The sequence below is a fragment of the Mobula birostris genome, chromosome 31, assembly GCF_030028105.1.
Source record: "Mobula birostris isolate sMobBir1 chromosome 31, sMobBir1.hap1, whole genome shotgun sequence".
NCBI classification, from domain to species: domain Eukaryota; kingdom Metazoa; phylum Chordata; class Chondrichthyes; order Myliobatiformes; family Myliobatidae; genus Mobula; species Mobula birostris.
Genome location: NC_092400.1, coordinates 23,600,322 through 23,617,055, shown reverse-complemented (window position 1 = coordinate 23,617,055; position 16,734 = coordinate 23,600,322). Strand labels below are relative to the sequence as shown.

Below are 16,734 nucleotides of genomic sequence, written 5' to 3'. Positions count from 1 at the left end.
TGTTAAATCCATGTCACTTGAAGAAAATCATTAAATTCTAATAACTGCAGAGACATTAAACACAAATGTAAACTTATGCTACACAACTAATGCATTAAACTTTAAACTTAGCCAATTAAACAACACAACATGTTAATATTTTCTTTGCAAGTTAGTGCAAAGGATTGTACATATATTTTCTTTATGTGTATTATATTAAAAGTTGCAGTTTCCATTACCATCCCCTTGTACAGAGTTTGAATCACGCAAACACACTCTCGCCTCAATAAAACCTAGATTGTAGTACTAGTACTATTATTGCAATAAAAACACAGTAAATTATTTTGGGGAATATAATTATGATATATCTATTATTAAAACATCAATTTTCTTTGCTATTAATATAATCTTTGACCAAGCTTAAAGGCAAAGATATTCCATTTCAAAGATTATGTTGTTATGTGCCATGTCATGACATAGGCGATCATGTTCTTTCCATGACCATGATTGTTCTTGGCAAATTTTTCTACAGAAGTGGTTTGCCACTGTCTCCTTTTGGGCAGTGTCTTTACAAGATGGATGACCCCAGCCATTATCAATACTCTTCAGAGCTTGACTGCTGGACGTCAGTGGTCGCATAACCAGGACTTGTGATATGCACCAGCTGCTTATACGACCATCCATCACCTGCTCCCATGGTTTAAGATGACTCTGATCGGGGGGGCTAAGCTGGTGTTACACCTTGCCCAAGGGTGACCTGCAGGCTAGCGGAGGGAAGGAGCACCTAACATTTCTTTTGGTACAGGTGTATCTTGACCCTGCCACACTTTGAATAGTTATCACCAAAGACATAACCAAAAAGTTATTTTAAAAATTTAACATGGTGACAACCATATGTTATTATATATTCAACTTATTGTTTCATTTCAAATAAACATGAATTTTTCATTTAAATATTAATGTTATGTCAGTTGCCCCTTGATTTTAATATAAGGTGTTTTGTTTGTTAGAATTAGGCATCATGTTTATAATTCCATTCAACAGTGTGGTATACAATGAATGTCCATTAATCCTCCTGACTAGGGTGGGATATAGTCGTATGTGACCTTCCTACCTTACTTAAAAAAAACTAAAAACTATATTTTAAAAATCATAAACAAGAGAAAATTTGCAGATGCTGATGTAGATGCTTTTAAAAAATCCATTTTGATTTGTCAATTTAGATCTACGGAATGAGAAAAAGCAAGCGAAGATATCCCAATGAAGTGGATTAATGAACATGAAGAGATGCTCTTAAAAAGTACATTACAATGTAATCTGTTGCAAGATATGATAGTTTTTTAAAATTTTAAATGTCTGCTAAGAAAGTGGAGTGCCTTTAATCCAATAGAAACTGTAATAAAAGGTCATGAAATACAACTTTTTTAACTAAAGTCGTAGAGTCATACATTGCAGAAGGAGGCTCAAATGGTCCATGCTACCAAGAAGCTCATCGAAGCTGGTTCCATCCTTCAAAATCTTTCCTATCCATGTGCTGTCTTTTAAAAGTTATTATTGTACCTGCCTCCACCACTCACTCTGGCAGTTCATAGTTCTATGTGAAAAGTGGTTCCTCAAGTTCTTATTGAATCTTTCCTCTCTCACCTTAGACCTTTGGTTCTTGATTCCCCTAACCTGGGACTGACTGCCTTCACCCTATTTATGTCTCTCATGATTTTATATACCTCAAAAGATCAGCTACGTTCCAAGGAAAAAAAATTCTAGCCTGACCAAACTCTCCCCTGTAACTTAGTCCTTCAAGTCCTGGCAACATCCTTGTCTATCCTCTTTATAGTTTAATAACGTTTTCCCTTTAGTACGGTGCCCAAAACTGAACACAACACTCCAGGTATGGTACAGGTTAAGTACTCCTTTTCCAAAATTCAAAAATCCAAAAACCTCTGAAATAATAATTTTTTTTGGAGATGACATCAGAAATGGAAAGTTGCATAAGGCACTGGGAAGGTTCCTAGGCGATATGCAGGCCACTGCACATTACAGACAGTTCTGAGAAGTGACCTCGCATATATAATAAGCAGAAGTTAATGAAAAGTATAAAAACACTGTATAAAACAAAAAATGAAGATCTTGAATGTGTATTGAAAAAGTGGATTTGTCAATGTCGGAGTAAAGATTGTAATGTATGGATTTATTTCTATTAGAGCAATGACCTCCCCCACCTTTAGCGCTACATATTGATCTGTTGTCTATGCATGCGGTTTGTCTACACATGCGCATTGTATTCTCTCTTTCTGTCTCACTCGTCAGTTAAAGCTGTCTCCTGCATCGGTGGTTTTATTTAATCTATATGTAGCTGTACACAGGGACAACAAATTGGCAACGAGTATGAATGCCAGAAAGTATTGCACTGACAGTTATGGCATGATTACGGGATGCAACAGTGATTGTTAAAAAACACAAGAAAGCCGAAGGACTCGTGAGTAACAGTGAAAGACGCACTAAACTTAAAGTGAAAAATAATGTAGTGATGGCTTCAGTCGGGAAAGTTGACAAATTTGATAGTGCTAATGAAGACTGGGAGTCATATATTGAGAGGGTCGAACAGTATTGTAATGCGAACAATGTTGGGGAGCAAAAGAAAGCCCTACGCTTCTTAGCGTAATGGGCCCAAGAACATACAGTCTCTTACGCCACTTAGTAACCCTTGCAAAGCCAGCAAGCAAGATGTTCGACAAAATTGTTACAATTTTACAAAATCACTTGAGCCCTAAACCATTGGTAATAGCTGAGAGATTTACATTTTACAAGAGGAACCAGGAAAAAAGATGAAAGCATTTCTGAATACATTGCAGAACTGCGCAAACTTTCTCAGTACTGTGACTTTAGAGATGAACTTTCTGATGCATTAAGGGACAGGCTTGAATGTAGCGTGCATAGTCAAAGCGCTCAAAAGAGGCTATTGTCCAAAAGAGAACCTAACCTTAGAACGGCCATTGACCATTGCAGTATCGTTAGAGACTGCGGCAAAGGATGCAGTAGAACTACAGAAAAGGAGGCCAGAAGGTGAAGTGCACAAAATGTCCCTGAATGATGTAAAAAGCCAAAAATGTTATCGATGTGGCATGATGCAAATGACTGTTGGTTCAAGGAAAAAGTTTGCATTAAGTGTCACAGACAAGGTCACATAGAGAGAGTGTGCAAGGCAAACAAAAAGCTCAACCGAGTGGAAAGTCTTAAACACAAAACGAAGCAACTGTATAAAGTTACTGAATGTAAAACAGAATCAGACAACATGGCGTCTGACAAAGGTGAACTGTCATGCCTAGAACTGCAAAGTATAACTGAAGCAGATCACAAAATCATCTGGATCACAATAGATGTGTCTGGTGTAAAACTGAAAATGGAGCTGGATACAGGGGTCAGCTTTGTCCATAATTCCAGAGGCTCACTACAACAGACTGTTTTCTAAGCTACCATAAGAGAAGACTTTAGAGATTCTAAAGGCTTACACAGGCAAAGAAGTGTGTCCCAAAGGTAAACAAAGTAAATGTGATGTAGGCCAAACACAACAGTTAGATCTTTATGCGTGAAAAGTGGAAGGATAGCACTTTTAAGATGGGAATGGTTGAAAAAAATCCAACTAGACTGCCACACAATCAAAGCTCTCAGTGTGGCATCAACAGGCAACTGCAGCCCAAATGGTAGCACTAACCAGAGGCTGTCACAGCTACTTAATGGTAATCAGAAGGTGTTTGAGAAGGGAATAGATAAACGGATCAAAGTCTTGGCCAAAAGCTGTTCAAGAATCCAAAAAGTTTAAAATGCACACCCACAGGCACTGTTATAACCCATGGGAGTGGCTGTTTTCACCACGGCAAAGAGTACGTATTTACTTTGCTGGGACATTCCTTATTGCTGTGGGTGCTCATTCAAAGTGGCTGGAGGTTATACCAATGAAGTCAACCACCGCAGCAAAGAATGCTTCTGGCCTGAGGACTACCTTTGCCAGAAATGGCTTATCAGGACAAATTGTGAGTGGCAATGGACCACAATACAGGTCAGAAGTATTCTGACTGTTCATGAAGAAAAATGGCATCAGATATTTTAAGTCAGCTCATCACCACTCAGCAACGAATGGGTTAGCTGAAACATTGATCTGAACCTTCAAGGAGTTCATTAAAGCATTGGACAAGGAGGACATTTCTCTACAGCCCAAGGTGGACAACTTCCTTTTTGTGTATTGGATTTCCGTTCATGTGACGACAAACACTTGCAATGCTGTTCATGAGCAGGAATCTGAGATTTCGCATTGACCTCCGGAAACCAGACCAACAGAGGGAAGTGCAGAATAAACAGTTTAGCCAGTTGTCAAGTGAAGCAGCAAGGAGCTTCAAAATTGGACAGGAAGTCCTAGCGTGTGGTTACCGAGCAGACAACTGGACACCTGGCAAGAAGGCTACAAGAACTGGACCACTGATGTACACAGAGGATGTTGGAGATCAGACGTGGAGAGGTCATGTGGATCAGGTACTGGACGCTCAACCGAAGAAGACACCTGAGTCGACTGCATCCATTAAGACGGACACATTACAGTCATCGGACTTACTTCTCAGTGAAGGTGTCACTGACAGCAACGCGACACCAGAAACTGAGGACGTTGTCTTGGAGAAGACAACTACCAAACCTGATGCCACTCCACAGGCCCAGAGGCACTAACCTGAAAGAAACAGAGCACCACCCAACAGACTGAACCTTCAAAACTGTGAAGTTAGTTTTGCACTGCTATTGTGAAAGCATGTTTATTAAAAGGAAATTGAATGTTTTGTACATATACAGTTTTATGTTGGATTAATCTAAAGGGGGAGGAAGTGTAATGTATGGATGGATTTCTTTCAGGGCAATAACTCGCCCCACAGCACTATGCACTGATCTGTTTTCTGCACATGCGCTATTGTCTATGCATGCATGTTGTTCTCTCTCTCTTTCGCTGCAATATGTATACACCCATTAAAGCCATCTCCCGCGTCCGTGCTTTCTTGAATTGATATGAGGTTGTGCACAGATGCAACAAACATATGTCATTTAATGGTATGCCGATCATGAAACAACCAAAGATCTATCACGATGAACTGAGAATTGAAAGTAATTGTGAATATTCAGAATATTCTGGTTGCAGAAATGTAAGAAAAGGCACGCCATTAAATTTTTAAAGATTTAAAAGGTAAAGGGTCTACTGATTACGAAGCAGCAGAGGCATTCATTAGAGTTTGCGAAGATCGCTGCTGATGAAAATCTAAAACTAGAACAAGCTTACAGTGCTGATTGTTTTTATATCTTCCATAAAACCTAAGAATAAGTGAAATACAAATACAGTGTCATAAGGGAAAGCCTGACGTGGTTTGTTGTCGATTAACAGCATATTCAGGTATCCTCTCCCGATGCTGTTGTGCTGCTTTTGTTACAACGCTCACATTATATTTTCAATATATTAATGGCATGTAATATTTTTTATTGTTAAGTATGTATGTGTGATGAACAACTGTAAGACAAAGACTGCTTACCAGAAGCACATAAATTCAGAGTCAGAAATGATGGCGATCCCAAGCTATCTCATTATGTGATATCTGAAAAAATCCAAAATCTGAAGCATTCCAGCCCCAAGCATTTTGGTAAGGAGTACTCAACCTGTATTACTAATGCCTCGTACAACTACAACATAAACTCCCAACTTTGAAACTCAACGCCCACACTAATGAATGCCGATGTGCCAAAAGCTCTCAATGAAATGAGTTTGAACCTGGACATCATTCCAAAGTACATTTTTTAATTAAAAATGAGCAGCAGCCCTCTGTAAAAATCAAGAATTCTGTGAACCAGTAACAATACTTCATTATGGGGGTGTTGTGGATAGTCTAGAGGGTTGTCAGAGGTTACAGTGGGACATTGATGGATGCAGAACTGGGCTGAGAAGTGACAGATGGACTTCAACTCAGATAAGTGTGAAGTGATTCATTTTGGTAGGTCAAATTTGAAGACAGAATATAATATTAATAGTAAGACTCTTGGCAGTGTGGAGGATCTGAGAGATCTTGGGGTCTGTGTCCATAGGACATTCAAAGCTGCCACGCAGGTTGACAGTGTTGTTAAGAAGGTGTGTGGTGTGTTGGCATTCATCAGCCATGGGATTGAGTTCAAGAGCTGCAAGGTAGTGTTACAGCTATATAAGACCACTGTGTTCAGTTCTGGTCACCTCACTACAGGAAGGATGTGGATACTATAGAGAGAGTGCAGGGGAGATTTACAAGAATGTTACCTGGATTGAAGGGCATACCTTATGAGAATAGGTTACCAGGTTGAGTGAACTTGGCCTTTTCTCCTTGGAGCGATGGAGGATGAGCGGTGACCTGATAGAGGTGTATAAGATGATGAGGGGCATTGATCATGTGGATAGCCAGAGGCCTTTTCCCAGGGTTGAAATGGCTAACAAGAGGGGGCGTAGTTTTAAGGTGCTTGAAACCTTAAGGTTTCAAGGGGATGTCAGGGGTAACTTTTTCACACAGAGAGTGGTGGGTGCATGGAATGCACTGCCGATGGCGGTGGTGGAAGTGGATACAACAGGGTCTTTTAAGAGTCTGTTAGATAGGTACATGGAGCTTAGAAAAATAAAGGGCTATGCGCTAGGGAAACTCTAGACAGTTTCTAGAGTAGATTACATGGTCGGCACAACATTGTGAGCCGAAGGTCCTGTAGTGTGTTGTAGATTTCTATGTTCTATGTATAATAATAATAAGCATCCATTAGTCTCGTGAGACCATGGATTTGTGCCTTGGAAGGTTTCCAGGGCGCAGACCTGGGCAAGGTTGTATGGAAGACCGGCAGTTGCCCATGCTGCAAGTCTCCCCTCTCCATGCCACCAATGTTGTCCAAGGGAAGGGCGCTAGGGCCGATACAGCTTGGCACCGATGTCGTCGCAGAGCAATGTGTGGTTAAGTGCCTTGCTCAAGGACACAACACGCTGCCTCAGCTGAGGCTCGAACTAGCGACCTTCAGATCACTAGACCGACGCCTTAACCACTTGGCCAGGTTCTGTGTATAACCCTTGATCTATGGATCAGATGGCTGGCACCTGCAATCACTCGTGCTGACACAATGCTAATCATAGTCAGGGTGAACTCTTCAGCAAAACCACGATCTGCCCCACTCACTCAACTTGCTTTATCCTTCTTGCTTTCCATTTTCCTGCTTCCCATTCCATCTTCCTACTCCTTTTTGAGGCAGTCAGAAAGATGTCTTTAAAAGCACTGACTCACTTTCCTCAGTCAGTCGGCAAATGACGTGGGAGGTGCTCTTCCAGCAAGCAGCGGCCATCCATGAAAGGCGGGGGAGGGGGAGTGTTACATTTTAATGCTCATAAGGGGGAAACAAATCACTCAATTACTTTGAACAGGGTTACCCGTAATGTGAAATAAAGAAGAATGTTGAAAATACCAAGCAAGTCAGGCAGCAGCTGTGAGAAAGAAAGTCTGGAAGAAGAGTCAGAGTTACTTCTACAGCGTGGTGACCTGTAGTCAGGAGGCTGGCTATCCAAAATCAGCGGAATTTATTGTTGAGTCCCCAGAGCTGCAAAGTGACACACTTTATGTTATGTTGGATTTTGCTGGACTGGTGGGAGAGGTCCAAGTGTGGAGTGGGTTGGACAGTGGAATATCAGACACATCCTCACAGAGTAAGCAGAGCTGCTTTGCAAAGTGAAATCGACCAATTAACGTACAAAGCAGTATGTCTTCCGACTGTGGGAGGAAACCCACGCATTCCATGCAGAGGATGCTGGGATTGAACTCTGAACTCTGATGCCCCGAGCTCTAATAGTGTCCGCTCTAACCGCTATGCTACCGTAGTGCCAGATCAGATTAGAATGAAGTAATTAGAAAGACTTGTTTGGTTCTGTGGATGGTGGCAAAAAGTGAAAAGGCATCACTTGTGGTTACATAGGAGGGTGCTGTGACAAGGTGAGTGGGCATCAGAGGAGATGAATGAGTGAGCTAGGGAATCATAGAGGAAATGGTGGAAAGGGGAGGGCAAAATGCCAATAGTGACACTGGCAGCAATTACGGATGATGATCTTTTGAATATGAAGCCTGGAGGGGTGGAAAATACTGGTGTATACATTATACACCAGTCATTGAAAGTGGGCATGCAGGTACAGCAGGCGGTGAAAAAGGCAAATGGTATGCTGGCATTTATAGCGAGAGGATTCGAGTACAGGAGCAGGGAGGTACTACTGCAGTTGTACAAGGCCTTGGTGAGACCACACCTGGAGTATTGTGTGCAGTTTTGGTCCCCTAATCTGAGGAAAGACATCCTTGCCATAGGGGGAATACAAAGAAGGTTCACCAGATTGATTCCTGGGATGGCAGGACTTTCATATGATGAAAGACTGGATGAACTAGGCTTATACTCGTTGGAATTTAGAAGATTGAGGGGGGAATCTGATTGAAATGTATAAAATCCTAAAGGGATTGGACAGGGTAGATGCAGGAAGATTGTTCCCAATGTTGGGGAAGTCCAGAACGAGGGGTCACAGTTTGAGGATAAAGGGGAAGCCTTTCAGGACCGAGATTAGGAAAAACTTCTTCACACAGAGAGTGGTGAATCTGTGGAATTCTCTGCCACAGGAAACAGTTGAGGCCAGTTCATTGGCTATATTTAAGAGGGAGTTAGATATGGCCCTTGTGGCTAAAGGGATCAGGGGGTATGGAGGGAAGGCTGGTGCAGGGTTCTGAGTTGGATGATCAGCCATGATCATACTGAATGGCGGTGCAGGCTCGAAGGGCCGAATGACCTACTCCTGCACCTATTTTCTATGTTTCTATGAAAGTAACAACAAAGAGAACCTTATCCTTGCTTTGGCTGGGATAAGTGGGGCTTACAAACAGAAAGAGGTATGGAGTGAGATGGATACAGTCGTGTCAGTTAAGGAGTTAGAAATGAATCAGGTGAAAGTGAGAGCAGGAAGAAGACTGGCAACAAAGTCTTGGCCCAAAATGTCGGCCCTTTATTCCTCTCTATAGATGCTGCCTCACCTGCTGAGTTCCTCCAGCATCTGGTATGTGTTACTCTTGAGTTTCCAGCATCTAAGTACTATCTTGTATGTATAAATTGTTAAAATTTTCAGCTTTGTATAAGATCATGAAAATGTATCTATATCATGATCAATATGAGGGATATGCTTCCTGGTGCCTTAAGTCGATGGCTTTAATTTACATGTTATTTGTCAGCATTACACTGAGTTCAAAGAGCAATCGTGTATTAGCAACACACACAAAACGCTGGAGGAAGTCTGCAGGCCAGGCACCATCTATGGAAAAGAGTAAACAGTTGATATTCTGAAGTCCTGAAGAAGGGTTGCAGCCTGAAATGTTGACTGTCTACTCTTTTCCATAGATGTTGCCTGACCTACTGAGTTCCTCCAGCGTTTTGTGTGCATTGCTTTGGATTTCCAGCATCTGTAGATTTTCTTGAGTGTGTGCATTGGCTTGTTTTCATTGAAATTATTTAAAATTCCATACTTAACAAAAGAAGGATAACTAAATCCTTCTCTGCATCACTCCCATCCAAATCTGTGGAGGATTGTTAGCCAGTATAAAAATAGAAGTCATTCATAAGCATGAATACTGCAACTTTTAATGTTTGACCACTTGGTTACCTGGCCACACGATGGCTTCCAGTAAGGTTACCCTTCTAGCCAGAACTTCTAATTCAGCTTGAAGATCTTGGAACATCTGCCAACTAACAGCCTGGTGGAGATCGAAAACAGCAACAGAAAATGTTTTGTTCCCCAGTTAAAAACTAGTTTTGACCAGGACTCGGGAACCAGGTCAGCTGTGTTCTAACCATTTTCAATATTTTATTAATTATTATTTACAACTTTTTTTTAACAAATGATTAGCTGGTAAATATGGCAAATTTTCAATGCTATTTGCAGGCTTTTGTTATCATTTTTTTGTTACAGTATAAGAGATTATTTTGGATTAAGTCGCAGGCCTTCTTGGTTCCCACTGTTCCAGTGTCTGGGTATTTGGTTACTCCCACACACATACACACAGACACACACACACACACACACACATACATAGCATCATTACAGCACTGATTTGTACTGAGAACTGAACATCACACTCAGACACACAACAAGGAAGATTTTTTTTGTTGATATTGTGGTAACGTCCTTTTAATTTTAATTCCTTCCTTATATCTAATGTGATTGAGACAATTCAATCTGGTAATAATGTTCCAAATAAGCGAAACAGTTCATCTTTAACCTTCCGTTGTGTATTCTGTTGTGCTTGGCCACAAGACTCAGTGCAAATGTTGATCTATTCCCTTTACTCACCATGAATACCAATCATAGTCTCCAAGATTAATACCCTCTCTGCTAAAATCTTCAAAGCTTCCCGGATTTGGTGTATACCTTCCCCCTGTGGAAGACAGATACAGCCATCAAGGGAAATGCCAGCAACTGGCTTGCTGTCATATCCTCCTTTTTGTTTGGTAGGGATTGGCCTCAATATCAGCATTCCATATGAACGACTAAACGACAGAGACAGCAGCATGCACGTTCCATTTCAGTCTCTAAACCGCAAACACTAGATAGTACTTTTAAGTAGTCATAACAATGCATTCATCAAGAGTTCGGATGTTTCAAGAAGACTACCAAACAAGCTAGCTCAGTACACTTTTCTTATCAAATCAATCAAATTATTCCCTCAGGAAAATGCAAAACATTATTTTCAAACTTTTCACTTTTCCTCAAGCAATGGTGATATTTTGTTTAGTAATGATGCAAACTATATCTTATTACATATTATTATTACTTGAAATGTTTCACAAGGCAGACGTGAAGTGACGACACATCAGCATGCTAATATTTCTCTGTTTAATGAAGCAGCCAGATGCAAATTATTAGAATCAGGCAACGTACACAATATGGTAAGTCATGCAACAAGACAACATGAATGGAGGACAGTTTTAATGACATTTCCACAGCTGTATCCCCTTCCTGTTGCATGAGGAACAGGTAAATGATTTATTGGCACATTTATAATATGACTGGCATAATTTGCCAAGTTTACTTAAAGTTATCTGCACTCAGTTTCAGAGAGCAAAACACCCCAAAACAATTTTCATAAGCATTCTTTCTTTCAGTCATGTGGTATTTTTAGGAATCAACAAAGTATAGACTTTAAATAAACATAAAATATATAGAACAAAATCATCAATGCTAAACAATGAGCCTAGAAACCACCTCTGTATCCATAATTAGGAAATATATTTTGAGTTTGAGAATAGATTGCAACAGCTTCGCTTCAGTAATACCAAGAACATAATTGTTTCATGACCACCAAAGATACCGTCTCAGAAGAAAGCAAAATGCAAGTTTTGATTTCAAAAAGTTTTACAGAATTTTTTAAAAAAGAAGTGAATTCAGTGAGGGGATACAATCTCAGCATTCAGCCCCAAAAGAAAACACTAAGGCAGATCATCAAGAATTTATAGAATGGGAAATTCATTAAAGCCTATTGCACTTATAATGATTCTGTTGTATTTGTTAAAATATAGGATCATTTACTGAGTAAGTCATTAGCTCAACAAAACCAAACTCTAAAGTTAATGAAAACAGTCGTGTTAATCCATGGTTACCCATCATCCACAATAGAAAATGTATATGGATAACTTGCTGTCAGACTTAGACCACAATGCTGTGTGGTGGAAGTAGATAGTCAGCATAGCTTTCCTTCCCTTACCTTTGGATGAAGATGCTTGGTCTCAAGTGACACAAAAGTGGGGGATTTGCCAAACCACAAGGAGGGGTTTTGGCTAGAATCTCAAAACAAGGTTGCTCACATCAAAAGGGCAGTTACTGGAATAGAAATTCTAGGTCCATAATCCCTGACCTTGTGAACCAGGAGGAATTGATAAGGAGCAAGTTACAGTTCGTGTTGTTGGTGGTTCTAAGAAATCCACCCCGCCCACGCAAACAGGACTGAGCAGCTACGCTGTTATTACCAGTTTATTGTAGTAGACGAATACTCAGAAGGTTTCCTTGGAAGAGCAGAACTGTATCTGCATTATCAGTGTAACATCATTTTCTGTTTCATACTTTGAAACCCTGGTTTCTCTCTGATTCTCTCTTCCACGTGTTGTGCCTGGGTCAGTAGCAGCCACACTGGGCACCCATCCCAAAAGCTGTGAGATTAAATTTCTACGGACAATTAGCTACTCAAAGGTTATTAAGGGTATGAACCTGAAGCTCAGTTGATCAGAAATTCACGCAGAAAGTTCCCCAAATTTAATTCTATTGTGTGTTGTTATTGAGCAAGGCTTCCTATCAGAACTGCAGATATATAAAGTGTGACTCCCGTTGCCCAGATGGTATGGCAAATTTTGGGGGGGCGAGGAGTGAAAGAGAGTCATTTTCTCCAAGGTAAAGCAAGATACTATTTCAACAGAACTAACAAACACGACAGTGCAAATACCCAATGGCAGATGGAAAGTTTAACACTAATTTAGGGAAAGCATTCGTAGAACGTAGAAGAGTACAGCACAGGAGCGGGAGATTTGGCCCATAATGTTGTGCCGAACCAGCTAAAAAGCAAATCAGAAACGCCCAAACACTAATCCCTCCTGCCTACACCATGTCCATATCCCTCCATCCACGTGCTTATCCAAACGTCTCTTAAAAGCCTCTAATATATTTGCCTCTATCGCCATACCAGGCAGTGCATTCCAGGCAACCATCACTCTTGGAGTAAAAAACTTACTCCTCTCTCTCATCCCCTTTGAACCTACCCCCTCTCACCTTCAATGCATTCCTTTAGCTAATATTTGGTGTGGGCTTTTAGCGGCATTATTGGAGGGGAAAGATCTTTATTTAAGTAACAGATGAACATTGGTCTAATAGGAAGGTGTTATAATCCTCTGAAGTAATCAAATGGCCTCTCTCGCTTGTATCCACAACGTTGACGTTGCCTTTGCAGCAATGCCTCAACATGAAGTTGGCAGCATGACCCTTAGATGACATTGCCACAGAGTGTCAAGACACATTCACAGAGCTTTTCCCTGTGCTAATCTACATATCAGCGAACAGCAAGGGAGAAGGAGGTCAGGTCAGTGAAAGCTAGTGAAATGAGGTTTGTACAAAGGTCTTAAAAATAATTCCACCTTTACAGATTGCACAACTGGTGGGGTTGTGAATGGTGCGGAAGGCTCCCAGCACAGTAGCAAATAGAGCAGTTGGAAACTTGGGCAGAGAAATGGCAGACGGAGTTTAATTTAGACAAGTGTGAACTGGGAGGTCAAATGCAAGAGAAAGGTATACAATAAATGGCATGACTCATAGGGGCATTGAAGTACAGAGGGATCTTAGGATGCTAGCCCGGGCTGCCTTTCAGACCATAAGACATTGGAGCAGAATTAGGCCGTTGCTGATCCATTTCCCTCTCAACCCCATTCTCCTGCTTTCTTCCCGTAACCTTTCACGCCCTGATTTATCAAGAAACTATCGCCCTCTGTGGAGGCCAGGTCACTCTCAAATACGGTCAATGGCCTGGCCTCCACAGCTGCCTGTGGCAACGAATTCCACAGATTCACCACCTTCAGGCTAAAGAAATTCTTCCTCATCTCCATTCTAAATTGGTGTCCCTCTGTTATGAGATTGTGCCCTCTGGTCCTAGACTTCTCTACCATCCTCTCCACATCCACTCTATCTAGGCCTTTCAACATTAAATAGGTTTCAATGAGATCCCTCCTTGTTCTTCTAAATTTCAGTGCGTACAGGCCCAGAGCCATCAAACACTCCTCATATGATAAGCCTTTCAATCCTTTTAAGTGGTAACACCAATGGATAGAGTGGTAAATCAGGTGTGTGCCATCAATCAGGGTATTGAGTATAAACGCTGGGAAGTCATGTTGCAGCTGTATGAAACCTCAGAGTCATAGAAAGATATAGCACAGAAACAGGGCCTTTGGCCCATCTAATCTATGCTGATCTATTTAAACTGCCTACTCCCATTGACCTGAAATGGGCCCATAGCCCTCCATAACCCTACCATCCATGTGCCTATCCAAACCTCTCTTTAACATTGAAATCGAGTATACATGCATCACTTGCACTGGGAGCTCGATTCACACTCTCAGCACACTACGAGTGAAGAAGTTCCCTTCAGGTTCCCCTTAAACCTTTCACCTTTCACCCTTAACCCATGGCCTATGGTTGTAATCCCACCCAACCTCAGTGGAAAAAGCCTGCTTGCATTTTCCCTATCTTTACCCCTCATAATTTTGTATACCTCTATCAAATCTCTTCTCAATCTTCTACGTTCCAAGGAATAAAATCCTAACCTACTCAGTCTTTCTTTCTAACTCAGGTCCGACAGACTCGGCAACATCCATGTAAATTTTCTCTGGTCAGGTCACCTTTAGAGCATTGCGTGCAGGTCTGGTTCCTACACGACGGGAAGGAGGTGGAAGTTTTGGAGAAGGTGCAGAGCAGGTTCAGAAGGACGGGTCGCCTGGGTTAGAGAATATTAGCTGTAACGGAGGCTGGACAAACTTGGATTATTTTCTTTGGAGTGTTTGAGGCTGAAGGACAACCTGTTGGAAATATGTAAAGTTATCAGAGGCATGGATAGATAGAATCTTTTTCAGAGTGGAAATGCCAAATTCTAGAAGGTATAGGTCTAAGGGGAGAGAGGGGAAGATTTAAAGGAGATGTACATGGCAATTTTTTTTTCCCCATAGTGTGAGTGGTAGAGGCCAGGAATGCACTGCTGGGTAGATGGTACAAGCAGATACAATAGCAACATGTAGGGGACATTTAGATCCATTCGAGTTGGAAAGCTGAAGAAGATGGCCTGTCCTGGATTTAGAAGACTGTGTATGTGAGTGATTGAGGGGGAGGGATGGGGATGGGGGGCTTGTTTTGTGGCTGTTGTCTTGTTGCTCGTTGAGTCCTGCTTTGCTCTGCCAAGCATCATGGGCATCCCACGTTGGTGCCGGAGTGTGTGGCAACACTTGTGGGCTGCCCCACAGCACACTCTTGAGTGTGTTGGCTGTTAACGCAAATGACGCATTTCACTGCACGTTTTGACGTACACGTGATAAATAGACTTGAATCTTGAACGTAAGCAGGCAGGGATGCAACCAGACCGATTTCGTTAGGTTGACATTGTGGGTCAAAAGGCATGTTCATGCTTTAGCCTATGTTCTAAGCTTTAGCCCAGAGTTTCCCAGCTTGAGGTTAACAGACCCCTTGGTTAATGGTAGGGCATAAAAAAGGTTGGGAACCCCTGGTCTAGCCTAAACTTGACACTTTATGATCATTACACTAGACACCATCATTGTCATTTAAGAGGTGTTTTGATAGCTATATACATGGATGACAGAGGTTTGGAGGGCAATGGTATGGGTGCAGGTAGATAGGACAAGGCAGAAGACCGGGCCGGCACAGACTAGATAGGCCGCAGGGCCTGCTTCTGTGCCGCAGCACTCTATGAGCCTATTGCCTTTATCATTGTGATCTCCACAAGATACTCTCTGCAACCAGACATTAAATTGCAATGGATTAGTTCTCAGAAATTCTGATGTTTGAGTACAATGTCACAGAAACCTTACTCAGTTTACTTTGCAAACCACCTAAAAGTAAGTGATAATCAATACGCTGAGATATGATACTAACCTGGAGATGGTTTGAGTTAGGGGGTCAGAGAAGTTCCTAAACGAAGTAGCATGGATAACTAAGTCTATTCCTCTTGTACAAGTTTTCACTTGTAGAGGGGTTCAGGAGAGAACTCAGAGGAACTGGAGGGCCAGCCAAGTCATCACATCATTACTTACTTCCTATCGGCAAAGGAGCAACTCCAAATTTCTACATTCTGATGAATAGTTATCATGCTTGTCTCCACTTGCTCTCAACAGATGCTGCCTGACTTGGTGACGAATTCCAGAAATTTATTTTTTAAGACATTTCCAACGTCTGAAGCACTTTGCTTTCGGGCATCTTTTGGCTTTTGACAGATGTCTTGTGGGAGATTGTGGGAAAGTCAAAAGAGAACCTGGTTATGGGGGATTGCTTTAAATGCCAGGGAAACTTACTGCCCCAAAATCACAGCAAGCAGATAGATTTTTAAACAGGATACCATAAAATATACGGTATATAAGAGCAGAATTAGGCCCATTGAGTCTGCTCACTTTTCCTCTTAGCCCCAATCTCCTGCCTTCTCCCCGTATCCCTCATACCCTGACTAGTCAAGAATCAATCAATCTCTGCCTTAAATATACCCAATGACTTGCCCACCATAGCCACCTGTGGCAACGAATTCCACAGATTCCTGGCTAAAGAAATTCCTCCTCATCTCCATTCTAAATAATTGTGCCTCTATTGTGAGGTTGTATCCTCTGGTCTTAGACTCCCCTACCATAGAAAACATCCTCTCCACATCTACTCTTCCAAGGTCTTTTGACATTCGATGGGCTTCAACAAGATTTCCCACCCCAAACTACCACCTCATTCTTCTGAATCCTAGTGAGTACAGGCCCAGAGCCATCAAACACTCCTCATATGGGTAAGCCTTTCAATCACAGAATCATTTTTGTGAACCTCCTTTGATCCCTCTCCAATATCAGCACATCCTTTCTTAGATAAGGGGCCCAAAACTGCTCACAATACTGCAGATTTATAATCGTGTATCTGCAAAG

General features: G+C 41.6%; 2 protein-coding genes across 4 annotated transcripts in view; one reads left to right on the top strand and one right to left on the bottom strand.

Moving 5' to 3' along the window:
• Positions 1-16,734, bottom strand: part of emid1 (EMI domain containing 1) — a 431,206-nt gene that overhangs the window by 4,328 nt on the left and 410,144 nt on the right. The window contains exon 14 of one of the 2 annotated variants that reach the window (XM_072247702.1): positions 9,686-9,776. In XM_072247702.1, coding sequence (XP_072103803.1) covers positions 9,686-9,776 — 91 coding nt within the window. Of the gene's footprint in view, positions 1-9,685; positions 9,777-10,372; positions 10,458-16,734 lie in introns of both variants that reach the window. The other variant, XM_072247703.1, reaches the window with a different exon arrangement.
• rhbdd3 (rhomboid domain containing 3) overlaps positions 1-16,734 on the top strand; it is an 83,287-nt gene that overhangs the window by 46,743 nt on the left and 19,810 nt on the right. Inside the window, exon 6 of one of the 2 annotated variants that reach the window (XM_072247704.1) lies at positions 1,203-1,437. The exons of the other annotated variant lie outside the window; for it this stretch is intronic. Coding sequence (XP_072103805.1) covers positions 1,203-1,243 — 41 coding nt within the window. The 3' untranslated portion in view covers positions 1,244-1,437. Of the gene's footprint in view, positions 1-1,202; positions 1,438-16,734 lie in introns of those variants that run through there. 2 annotated transcript variants of the gene reach the window in all.